Below are 12,876 nucleotides of genomic sequence, written 5' to 3'. Positions count from 1 at the left end.
AAAATAAATTGATGAACAAAATAAAAACAGAGGTATGGCTACATGGAACATACTGACAGCTGTCAGAGGAAAGGAAGAGGAGGTGACCGGATGAGAGAAGGTGAAGGTATTAGCTAAAAGAACATATATGCACAACCAATAGACACAGACAATAGTGTGGTGATAGCCAGGGGGAAGTGAGACTGAGGGCTGGGTGGAGGTGGGAAAAGCTGGGGAAAAATGGGTTCATGTATAATAGTGTCAAGAATAAAAGTGAAATTAAAAAAGCAATTATAGTAAATAATTATTACCAAAAAAGAACCATTTCTAGTTAATGGCTTCAATCTTCAGTCATAAGTAATACTTCTCCCCTTCCCAAGCTAAGATCAGTTTCAGATAGCACCTTTCCTAATATGGAAGGGATATGTTTGTCTTCCTAACCCTTCTTTGCTGCCTCCCCTTTTTATCCAGTTGACAAGGCCTTTTGAATTTGGAGAGCTAGAGCAAAGCAAAGAGACAGTGCAGGCAGAGAAACTCTTTATTTGGCTAGTCTTGTCATAAGATGGCTTCAGGCTTTCCACGTTTTATAGATATTTAAGGCTTCCTTTTTCTCTTCAGGGTACTTTGCAATCTTCATAGACTCCCCTGCTGGATCCTCTACTGCTACTCTGCTGATGAGCTATGCCTCTTCGTTAGTCAACTGACTTTTATTCCTCTATCTATGTCCTCATTGCTTTAACCGGATCTCTTTTTAAATGACCCCAGGGTGGCATTCCTATATTATATTCCACATTTGGTACCTAATTCATGCCCCTTTGACCCTACCTGGCTGCCCAGCCATCTCAGTTACCGTCAAATTTATTCTGCACCTCAGTTATAGTGAGAACATATCAAGTGCTCCAGGTGGGTTTTCTTTAACAATAACAAAAATGCATTTTCACACTGTAAGTTTCTTATGTAAGAAAAATATAAAGGTAAGTATTTTAGAGTGCAGTTTCATTTTATTATATATCAGCTTTATTGAGATATTATTGCCATACCATAAAGTTTACATTTTTAAGTGTACAATTCAATGGTTTGTATTATATTCATGGTGTTACACAATTGTTACCACTATCTTATAATATTTTTTAATGCAAGAAGGTATTTTATATTAACTAGAAGTCCCTTCTCATTTATCCCTTTCCCCAGTCCCTGAAAACCATTAATATACTCTCTGTCTCTATAGATTTGCCTATTTTGGAAATTTCAACAAATGAATAATGCAATATGTTATCTTTTGTGACTGGTTTCTTTCACTTAGCCTAATGTTTTCAAGGTTCAACTGTATTGTAGCATATATCAGTACTATTTTTTATTAGCAAATTATAGTCCATACAACAGTTTATCCATTCATCACTTGATTGAATATTGGGCCTGTGTACAAGTATTTTTGTAAACATATGCTTTCATTACTGTTGGATACATACCTAGGAATGGAATTCCTGGGTCATATTGTAACTCTATGTTTAAAATTTTGAAAACCTACCAAAACGGGTTCCAAAGTTGGTGAACTATTTTAAAACACCACCAATAATGTAGGAGAGTTCCAATTTTTCCACATCCTTACCAACAATTATAATTGTTGTTCTTTTTAATTTTAGCTATTCTATGTGTATGAAGCTGTATCACATTTTAATTTTGACTTGCAATTTCCTAATGACTAATGATGGTAAGGATCTTTTCATCTTATTTTAGGGTTGTAGTAGTCCTTCATATACTCTTCATACAAGTCCAGATATATGCTTTACAAAGAGTTTCATTCCGTCAGTTGTCATCACTTTTGTGATGATGTCATTTAAATCACAAAAGTGTTTAATTTTGATGAAGTCCAATTTACATGATTTTTTTCTGTTTGTGCTTTTGCTGTTATATCTACCTTCTGGTAACAAAAATTTACAACCAATATTTCCCTTTGTTGTTTTAGCTCTTGAACTTATGTCTATAATACATCTTAAGATAATTTTTGTGCAAGGAGTGAGATAAGGATCTATTTTCTTGAATGTGGTTATTCAACTATTCTAGCCCCATTTTTTAAAGAATTGTGTTTCTTTAAAATTAATATTATTTGATAACTGCAAATGCAATTGTATTAAGTGATGCCCTTATTTGATCCTATATCTATCTATACAGTTGTCAAATTTAATGGCACTACTATCCAAAAAATTGCTGCAGGAAATAGAAGCAGTGAAATTTATTATTTTCTTTCTGTATGTTAAGTCCAAGAAAAGCATTTGAAATATTGTGTTGGTGATTAATTGTGCAGATTAATATATTTTTATGTTTCTCTTAATATCCTACTTATATTGTTCCTGATATTGCTCTTATTTACATATTATACAGCAGTGTTTTAGTTCAAAGAATTAATGTAAAACAATAGCTGTAATCTCAAGATTTGTATCAACCAGGTGATTAAAGCATACACATTTGAGCTAATCTACTTATGCCATTGCAGGAAGGCTCTTCTGAGACCAGTATCCTGATTCCATCACAGCCCTGTAATGTCAGTCTTTAACACCTCTAAAGTGGAAATCTCTACCTTCTTCCTCGTTGGGATCCCAGGAATGGAACATGCTCACATTTGGGTCGCCATCCCCATTTGCTTCATGTACCTCATTGCCATCCTGGGGAACTGTACCATCCTCTTTCTCATAAAAACAGAGACCTCTCTGCATGAGCCTATGTACTATTTCCTCTCTATGCTGGCCTTCTCTGACCTCGGACTGTCCATCTCCTTGCTTCCAACCATGTTGAGAATCTTCTTGCTCAATGCCGCTGGAATTTCCCCTGATGCCTGCTTTGCCCAAGAGTTTTTCATTCATGGATTCTCAGCTATGGAGTCATCAGCTCTTCTTATCATGTCTGTGGATCGCTTCATAGCTATCTACAACCCTCTGAAATACACCACCATTTTGACCAGTGTCAGAGTCATTAAAATCAGCCTGATATTTGCGGCATTAAGTATTTTATTTGTCCTCCCTTTCCCCTTTATTCTAAAGAGGCTGAGTTTCTGTAAGAAGAACCTTCTATCTCACTCCTACTGCCTTCACCAGGATGTCATGACGCTGGCCTGTTCTGACAACAGGGTCAATGTAATCTATGGACTGTTTGTGGCTCAAACAGCTATGTTAGACTTGGTGTGCATTTCTGTATCTTATATGCTGATCTTGAAAATAGTATTGGGCATTGCCTCACACAAAGGCCGCCTCAAGGTCCTCAACACTTGCATCTCCCACATTTGTGCTGTGCTCATCTTCTATGTGCCTATTGTCACCTTGGCTGCCCTTCCTCGCTTTGCCAAAAATGTTTCTCCAGTTATTAGGGTCATCATAGCTGATACCTTCCTTCTGGTTCCCCCACTAATGAATCCCATTGTGTACTCTGTAAAGAGTCAGCAGATTAGAAATTGGATCCTGGTGAAATTATGTGACAAACAAGGTTGATGGGAAATTTTGGCTATATAAAAACCCAGCTCAGTTAGAAATTTCTGAACAATGTGGGAATCTGAAAATGGTAATGAAAAAAATAATAAACTGCATATACTTAGTAGGCCCATAAAATGCAAAGCTATTGGTTTAATACAGCAGTAACAACAATCTAGAGCTGTGGTCGGCAAACTGCGGCTCGTGAGCCACATGCGGCTCTTTGGCCCCTTGAGTGTGGCTCTTCCACAAAATACCACGGCCTGGGCAAGTCTATTTTGAAGAAGTGGAGTTAGAAGAAGTTTAAGTTTAAAAAATTTGGCTCTCAAAAGAAATTTCAATTGTTGTACTGTTGATATTTGGCTCTGTTGACTAATGAGTTTGCTGACCACTGATCCAGAGTATGTGATTTTTGGAGTAAGGCTTAGGGTTATAACCTTATAACTAAATGTTAAAAAGAAAACCACAGAGTCAAAATGGCATCACTCATGCTAAAAGCCCATGATAGCCATTGTAGACTTAATACCCACTTTCAATGCAGTTTCAACTTTCCTAGAAATATAAGTTAATCAACCACTCTGGAATTTTCTGGTTGAGCACCAGTAAGGTAATCTGTCACATGGGCCCTCTTCACCCCTTCCACCCCCACTCTCCATAGAAAGAAGAGACAATCCTATCTAATAAAAGAGGAATATGCAAATTAACCATCACTCGGCTACACCCACAAGCCAATCAGGAGCAAATATGCAAATAAGCCCAACCAAGATGGCTACGGCCACAGAGAGCAGGAGGGAGGCTTGGGTTTCCCCGGCAATGGAGGAAGCCAAGTTTTCTGCCTGCCCTTGCAGGCCTAGGCCTCCACTCAAGGCTACAAAGTTTCAATGATAGAAGATATATAAACCCAAACAGAAATGGCCACCGCCACGGAGCTGGAAAGAGCAGGAGGCTAGGGTTGCCCCCGGTGACGGAGGAAGCCAAGCTTTCCGCACACCCTGGCCAGCCCAGGCCTCCGCTTAAGGCTACAAAGTTTCAATTATAGAAGATAAATAAATCCCAATAGAAATGGCTGCTGCCACGGAGCAAGCAGAAGGCTTGGCTCCTCTCCAGGCTACAAAGTTTCAATTGTAGAAGATAAATAAACCCCAGTTACCAGGGCCTCTGCTTGGGTCACCAGGGGGCATGGCCAGCCTGCAAACCACCACAGGCCCCTTGCCCAGGCCGCCCCATGCCCCAAGGGAACCCCCACCCTGATCCGGGACACCCTTCAGGGCAAACCAGCTGGCCCCCACCTGTGCACCAGGCCTCTATCCTATCTAATAAAAGAGTAATATGCAGATTGTCCATCACTCCAACACACAAGATGGCTGCCCCCATGTGGTCAAAGATCCTGCCCCCATGTGGACACAAGATGGCCACCACAAGATGGCCAGCAAGGGAGAGCAGTTGTGGGCAATCAGGCCTGCAGGGGAGGCCAGTTACAGGTGACCAAGCCAGCAGAAGAGGAAAGTTGGGGGCAACCAGGCCTGCAGGGAAAGGCAGTTGGGAGGGACCCAGGCCTGCAGGGGAGAGCAGTTGGGGGGGACCAGGCCTGCAGGGGAGGGCAGTTAGAGGAAAACAGGCTGGCAGGGGAGCAGTTAGGCATCAATCAGACTGGCAAGAGAGTGGTTAGGGGGTGATCAGGCTGGCAGGCAGCAGTTGTTAGGGACAATCAGGAAGGAAGGCAGGTGAGCAGTTGGGAGCCAGCAGTCCTGGATTGTGAGAGGGATGTCCAACTGCCCATTTAGGCCCGATCCCACCGGGGTCCCAGATTGGAGAGGTTGCAGGCTGGGCTGAGGGACACACACCCCCGTGCATGAATTTCATGCACCGGGCCTCTAGTCTTCATGATAAAAACCCTTGCTCTTTCCTTCCCCAAAAAAACAAATATCCTGGTCTAAACATAATCTTTTATTTTCTTTGTTAATGTGTCCCTTGCCAAATCCTTCTTCCTATAAAAACCTTCCATTTTGTACAACACCCAGTGCCCTTCTAGTAGCTAGATGAGAGGCTGCTAGATTCAAATTCATTAACTGCTTAATAAAGTCAATTAGTTTTTCAAATTTACTCAGCTGAATTTTGTTTTTTACATAAGTTTCCCACCTCTTTACTGATTTTTCTCTCTACACAATTAGCTTTATGGCCTTAGCTATAGCAATCAAGTCTTAATTAGAATTAAATATATTTTAAATATTATTCTTAAAGTATTTTTAAACAAAAAATTTTTAAAGTAAAATAATATGTTTGTTTAGGAAATAAACAAACATTGCTCTAATTAACTCAGCCATGATCAGCAGTTCTGAAGAATGATGAAAGATAAAATACACATTCAACCACACACAGACTCAAAAGCCCCTAAATACTTATTGTGTGTATGTGTATAGGTGTCAGTCATCAACAATTTATATAAACTATTGAAAATTCCCCTGTCCTAAAGTATTGTGAAACATGTTTAGAGATATAAGGATCACATACATAAAATGATTAAAATTTAAAAAATAATAGATTAGAAAATACTTTATTATTTACATTTTCAATTATTTGCAATGGGTTACATGAATCACTTTTCTTTTAAATGTGTTTTTATTGATTTTTTGGGGGGAGAGAGGAGGAGAGGGGGAGAGAGAGACAGAAACATCAATGATGAGAGAGAATCATTGATCAACTGCCTTCTACACACCCCCTACTGGGGATCTAGCCTGCAACCAGGGCATGCACCCTTGACTGGAATCAAACCCAGCACCCTCCAGTCCACAGGCCAACACTTTATCTTCTGAACCAAACTGGCTAGGGCATGAATCCCTTCCTTTACATGTATATTGGGATAATTGTTTTTTATCCAAATCTGTACATCACTTTTTATTTGCTGCTGTTATAATCTTAAAGAACAGTATTATCTTTATTGTCTATACCTTCAATGTGCAAGTGATTTAATAAGCAGCTATTAACTTCTGTCTTTGTCAGTGTCCATCAAAGTATCTGTAACATTCTAGCTGTTAATTGTATGTTTATTAAAACTTTATGGTTTTAATCAATTTTGAAGATAAGAATAAAATATCTGATAGATAATCAAAGAAGCAATTAAACTATGTCTGGGAAACCTCATTAATATAGAGCTCACTTGCCGAAACCGGTTTGGCTCAGTGGATAGAGCGTCGGCCTGCGGACTAAAGGGTCCCAGGTTCGATTCCGGTCAAGGGCATGCACCTTGGTTGCGGGCACATCCCCAGTGGGAGGTGTGCAGGAGGCAGCTGATAGATGTTTCTCTCTCATCGATGTTTCTAGCTCTCTATCCCTCTCCCTTCCTCTCTGTAAAATATCAATAAAATATATTAAAAAAATATATAGAGAGAGCTCACTTATTCTACAAATTAATTACTTGGGACAGAAAAAAAATAAAAGCAAGTGAAAATAGTGCTTGAAAATCACTTAAAAATAGAGTAATCTTATGCATATAGAGAGTATATGCTCCTCACTAAAAAGTTCCTTGACTGAAATTAATTCAAACTCACTCTGAGAACCAAAAATCCTGCTTTAGTAAGATACATATTCCATTTCAAGTGACAAAAAAGCTAATAATATTTTCTTAAAAATCAAACAAACATGTTTAGGTAAGATATTGTCATAATGGCTGCCTGATTCATGAACTGCTTAATAAAGTCAATTAGATTGAGTATTTCTAGCATACTTAAGTGCTGAAAATAGGTCATTAGCACTACTCTCACTCCCTTCCCTGCTTCTATTAGTATTCTGAATGAAGGCAACCCACATGGTGTGGTAAGTGGTCACAAGTTGGATAAATAGGCAGAGAGGACTCTTTTTACATCTTCAGCTCTACTTAAAGATATAGAGAAAGAATTGAATATAGCTTTCTTAATATCCTAAAGCAGAACTGATCACTATACCCATGGATATGAATTTAATTTGATTGGCAAAACTGGTCATGTGGAAATCCCTATGCCACTACCACAATCAATGTGATCACAGTATATAAAGTAAATAGAGGCCTGATGCACAAAATTTGTGCACTTGGTGGGGGGGAGGGTCCCTCAGCTCAGCCTGCACCCTCTCACAGTCTGGAGCCCTCAGGGGGATGCCTAAGCCATCAATCGGACATCCTTAGTGTTGCCTCGGAGGCAGGAGAGGCTCCGGCCACCACCCCTGCGCGCGCCAGCCACCAGCCGTGAGCCCAGCTCAGGGCTTCTGGCTGAGCAGCACTCCTCCTGTGGGAGTGCACTCACCAGGGGACAGCTCCTGCGTTGAGCATCTGCCCCCTGGTGGTCTATTATAATAAAAGGTTAATATGCAAATCAACTGAACTGTGTCATAGAGACTGGCTGTTCAGTTGATTTGCATATTAGCCTTTTATTATAATAGATAATTCCATTTCCAGAGAGACTGAAGATGTGGCTTTGGACAGGATTCAAGCAAAAAATAAATAAATGAAAATGAAACTAAACAAACCCAGTAGTTGTCTACTGGAGCTACCCAAAAATGGCAGAAGGAGAATATAAATTTGATAATCAACTTGTAAATTTTCACAATAAAATCTACTAGAATTTGACCAGAATTGTGCTGAGCCAATACATTAATTTGGGAAGATTGCCATCTTAATTATGCAGAATTTCAATTTTGTATATTGTTTTTATATTTGGCCAGCTTTTAAAATTTCACTTATGTTTAATGCTTATCAATTTTATATATAAAATTTTATCACTTACCAATAGAAACATCTTTATTTTATCCTGTCCAATTGTTATTTTTCCATTTCCTTTTTTTTGTATTATACCTTGGACATCTCATACTGTTTTGAGCAGAATACTAATGGAGACAATCTTGACTTTTCCTGACATCAATAGGAAAATTTTTGATATTTTTTTCATTAAAATAATGTTAGCTGTTGTATTTCTTACATATATATTTTTCAAATTAAGGTACTACCTTTCTATTTCAATTTGCTCAAAGATTTTGTCATGAGAAAGTGTCTGAATTTTTTAAAATATGGTTATCATATGGTTTTATCTCTATTTTTCTGTCAGTTTGAAGTATAGTCATGATTTTTGAAACTGTATTCATAGGATCAACTTTACTTTGTCAAGCTATAGTATCCTTTTTATATACCACTATACAGAATTTGCTGATTTTTAAATGTTTGTATCTATGTTTATAAGATATATTACCCATTAATTACTTTTTTATAATATACTAGAGGCCCAGTGCACAAAATTTATGCAAAGGGGGAGGGGGTCCCTCAGCCCGACCTGTACCCTCTCACAATCTGGGACCCCTCAGGGGATGTCCAACTCGCAATCTGGGACCACTGGCTCATAACCGTTCACCTGCCTGCCTGCCTGATGGCATCTAACCACTCACCTGCCTGCCTGCCTGATCACCCCTAACTGCATCTGCCTGCCTGCCTGATCACCCCTAACTGCATCTGCCTGCCTGCCTGATCGCCCCTAACTGCCCCTGCCTCAGCCCTCACCAACTCGGTTTCATCCAGGAGGACGTCCAGAATGATGTTCAGAGGGTTGTTCTGCTGTCCAGTCTAATTAGCATATTGCACTTTTATTATTATAGATTGTCTGGTTTAGATATCACTCATAAAACCAGTTGGAAAGTATTCTAGTCTCTGAAAAAAATATTATAATATTGATGCTATTTCTTTTCTAAATTTTTCAATATTATTCTGTATTAGTTAGTGATGTCCAGGGGTATTCAAAAGAATCAATCTAGGCTTCAGGGGGAAAGCCTTGGCTAAAAATACATGTCATAGGTGTCTGTCCTATATCACTTTCTTTAATGCACAGGTTCTACTCTTAATATCTGTGCTTTAACTATGTTCAGGGCAGAGGAATAATATCTGAGCCAAATACCCAACAGAAGTGTCAGAGATTTTGCATAGCAGTTACTGAATTTATCCCATACTTGGTTAATAAAAACCTCTCTAACCAAAACAGTCCCTAATTCTGGGTGTACTTATGCCAAAGTATTAACAATCTCTGCGGATTCACTGCATCTCTACATGTTTATTCTTATTCTCAGAGCAGATACAAACTGATTGCAATCCCTAGAGACCTCAGTGCCCCTCCAGCAGATGATTAGGAAGAAGAAAGAGACAAGCTCTCTTATATAAAGTGGAGTCTTTGGTATCAGGTGAATTGGGTGACTTCTGAAATTTTATGCTGAAATCTTTTAGCCAGTCTCAAAAGTGCTCTCCAAAATATACACTCTCTGGTAAGTACTCAGATATTCTAATCTATTTGACTTTCACTGTACTTCTCTTTTTTGACAGTCAACCACATACAACATCATGCCTCCAAAAGTCAGATCTTTAGGAAAATTTTTTTCTTTGGAGATTATATAAAGGGACTACTCACCTTTCCAGAAATTGGCCTTTAGCAGAATTCAAATTCTTCTAAATTGTGATATTGACACTTCAGGTTATTATTCTCCTATCAGCGTGATGCAATTGATCACAAATTCCTGGCCAGGAGAAATGAAACATATCCTATCAGACATCTCTGCACTGACTGCCCTTACAAATAACTACATGGTTTGAAGATAGTGGAAATTTTTAAAAGAATATTTAAATAATCAACAACTTTTATTTATTTATTTATTTTAAATATATTTTATTGATTTTTTACAGAGAGGAAGGGAGTGGGATAGAGAGTTAGAAACATCAATGAGAGAGAAACATCCATCAGCTGCCTCCTGCACACCCGTCACTGGGGATGTGCCACAACCAAGGTACATGCCCTTGTCCAGAATCGAACCTGGAACCCTTCAGTCCCCAGGCCGACGCTCTATCCACTGAGCCAAACCGGCCAGGGCTCAACAACTTTTAGAAGATAGGGAATAAAACTAAGGGTGGTTTGATTTTGAGACCATCTTACTTTTGTGGGAGTTACAGGAGGTAGGAAGAAATTGAGTTGTGAGATTTCTTTGCTCTTCTATAGTGTTATTCTAGTAATCATATATTCTACCTAAAATCTTATCTAAGATGTGAAAGCAAGTAGTAAAGAATTCCAGATTAATTGACTAGGGTTTAACAATATTTCACAGGGAAAATTAAATCAGGATGCTATTTTAGACTAGAATCTACTTTTGGCATGTGTTTTCTATAGAGAAACTAGAAATGTATTTTGTTTTTCTTTTTTTCTTTTTAAATGGAACTGCCATTTGATCTTGTGATCCTACTTCTAGGAATATATCCTAAGAAACCTGAGAAATCTATCAGAAAGGATATATGCACCCCTATGTTTATAGCAGTGCAATGTACAATAGCTAAGATCTGGAAACAGCCCGATTTCCCAGCAATAGATGAGTGGATAAAAAAGCTGTGGTACATTTACACCAGGGAATGCAACAGTAAAAAGGAGGATCACTTATCCTTTGAGACAGCATGGAGGGACCTGGAGAGTATTAAGCAAAATAAGCCAGGCAGAGAAAGACAAGTATTTCATGACTTCACTCATATGTGGAATCTAATGAACAAAATAAATGGATGTACAAAATAGATCCAGACACATAGAAGCATGGAACAGACTGATGAATCTCAGAGGGAAGGCAGGGGTGGGTGGGTGGGTGGGTGGGGAGAGATTAACCAAAGAACTTGTATTCATATATGCATAAGCCATGGACACAGACAATAGTGTGGAAAAGGCAGGGGTGGATGGGTGGAGGTGGTCAATGGGGAAAAGGCGGGGGGGGGGATATCTGTAATACTTTCAACAATAAAGATAAATTTTTAAAAATACATTTCTAGTTTCTCTATAGAGAACACATGCCAAAAGTAATTTTTCTAATCTATGATATAGGCAGATTCTAGTCTAAAATAGCATTCACTTCACACTGCATAATAAGTTATATAAATGCCTTGTTCTGTCAAAAGAGAGCTGGAAATAAGCCAGAACCTTCAACAGCTGCTTTTTTTCTAACAAATTTTCAGATATTCATATTTCACTAACTCAAAAATCTTTCATTGCAGAGCCCTCTCAATGCATCATGACAATTATCAACACATCACATGTTGAAATCACCACATTCTTCTTGGTTGGAATTCCAGGGCTGGAATATGCACACATCTGGATCTCTATCCCCATCTGTAGCATGTATTTTGTTGCTATTCTAGGAAACTGCATCATCCTTTTTGTCATCAAGACAGAACCTTCCTTGCATGAGCCCATGTACTATTTCCTGTCCATGTTGGCCCTGTCTGACTTGGGTTTATCCTTATCTTCTCTGCCCACCATGTTGAGGACCTTATTGTTCAATGCTCCTACAATTTCTGCCAATACCTGCTTTGCCCAGGAATTCTTCATCCATGGATTCACAGCATGTGAGTCCTCAGTGCTCCTGATCATGTCATTTGATCGATTCCTAGCCATCCACAACCCTCTGAGATACAGCTCTATTCTTACTACTGTCAGAGTTGCCCAAATAGGAGTAGTGTTCTCCTTTAAGAGCTTCCTCCTGGTTCTTCCCTTCCCCATCACTTTGAGAAAGTTAAAATATTGTAACAAAAGCCAATTATCCCATTCCTACTGTCTCCACCAAGATGTAATGAAGCTGGCCTGCTCTGACAACCAAATTAATGTCATCTATGGCTTTTTTGTAGCACTTTGTGGGATGGTAGACTTTATGCTGATTGTTGTATCTTACATTCTGATTCTTAAGACTGTTCTGGGAATTGCATCCCAGAAAGAACAGCTCAAGGCTCTCAATACTTGTACTTCACATATCTGTGCAGTGATCATATTCTATCTGCCTATAATCAACCTTGCCATTGTCCATCGCTTTGTCCGGCATGCCTCTCCTCTCTTCAATGTTCTCATGGCAAATATTCTCTTACTTGTGCCTCCACTGATGAACCCGATTGTGTACTGTATAAAAACGAGGCAGATTAGAATAAGAGTTGTAGCAAAATTATGTCAGAAGCAGAGATAGCAGTCATATATAGTATAAACTTAATAGGGTGTATATCTTGGGTAAGAGATTGAAGGTGAGTTTGAGAAAATCTAATATTTGACAAATAATCATCAATATGCTTTTCTTGTTAATATCATAAGCTTTATTTTCTTTAAGGCAGATACTGAACATAGGCATAAAACCAGAACAGGAAATACATTTCCTGGGGTTTCCATCCTAGTTAACAAAAAATAAAATAGATGCCATATGTCATCTCTTTTTAAAGGAATAAATTCAAATCCAGACAGACAAATGGTAGTCTCTATCCCTCTGACAGAAATAGAGTCCTTATCCCCATATTCAGTTTATCTATACTAAGTTCTCTTGAATCTGGACACAAGTTACATCTTCATTTTGTCTCCTTTGCTTTAATCATCCTAACGTGTTACTAGCATTTTTTAGGGAAATACTGCATTAGCCTCTTCGG

General features: G+C 38.7%; 2 protein-coding genes across 2 annotated transcripts; both read left to right on the top strand.

The window, feature by feature from the left end:
* Positions 1 to 2,519: 2,519 nt before the first annotated feature.
* On the top strand, positions 2,520 to 3,461 carry LOC308233390 (olfactory receptor 51A4-like; the record flags this gene model as incomplete). Its single annotated transcript, XM_080640320.1, has 1 exon — positions 2,520 to 3,461. The coding sequence occupies one exon, from the start codon at positions 2,520 to 2,522 to the stop codon at positions 3,459 to 3,461; it is 942 nt and encodes a 313-aa protein (XP_080496446.1).
* Positions 3,462 to 11,486: 8,025 nt separating this feature from the next.
* Positions 11,487 to 12,428, top strand: LOC308233652 (olfactory receptor 51A4; the record flags this gene model as incomplete). The annotated part of the gene is made up of 1 exon (XM_080640630.1): positions 11,487 to 12,428. One exon carries the CDS (start codon positions 11,487 to 11,489, stop codon positions 12,426 to 12,428), a length of 942 nt encoding a protein of 313 aa, XP_080496756.1.
* Positions 12,429 to 12,876: the final 448 nt, after the last annotated feature.

This window comes from Plecotus auritus, assembly GCF_963455305.1.
Source record: "Plecotus auritus genome assembly, chromosome: 9".
Classification (NCBI taxonomy): Eukaryota; Metazoa; Chordata; class Mammalia; order Chiroptera; family Vespertilionidae; genus Plecotus; species Plecotus auritus.
The sequence above is the reverse complement of the archived record's forward strand: the minus strand, read 5'-3'. Positions and strand labels throughout refer to the sequence as shown.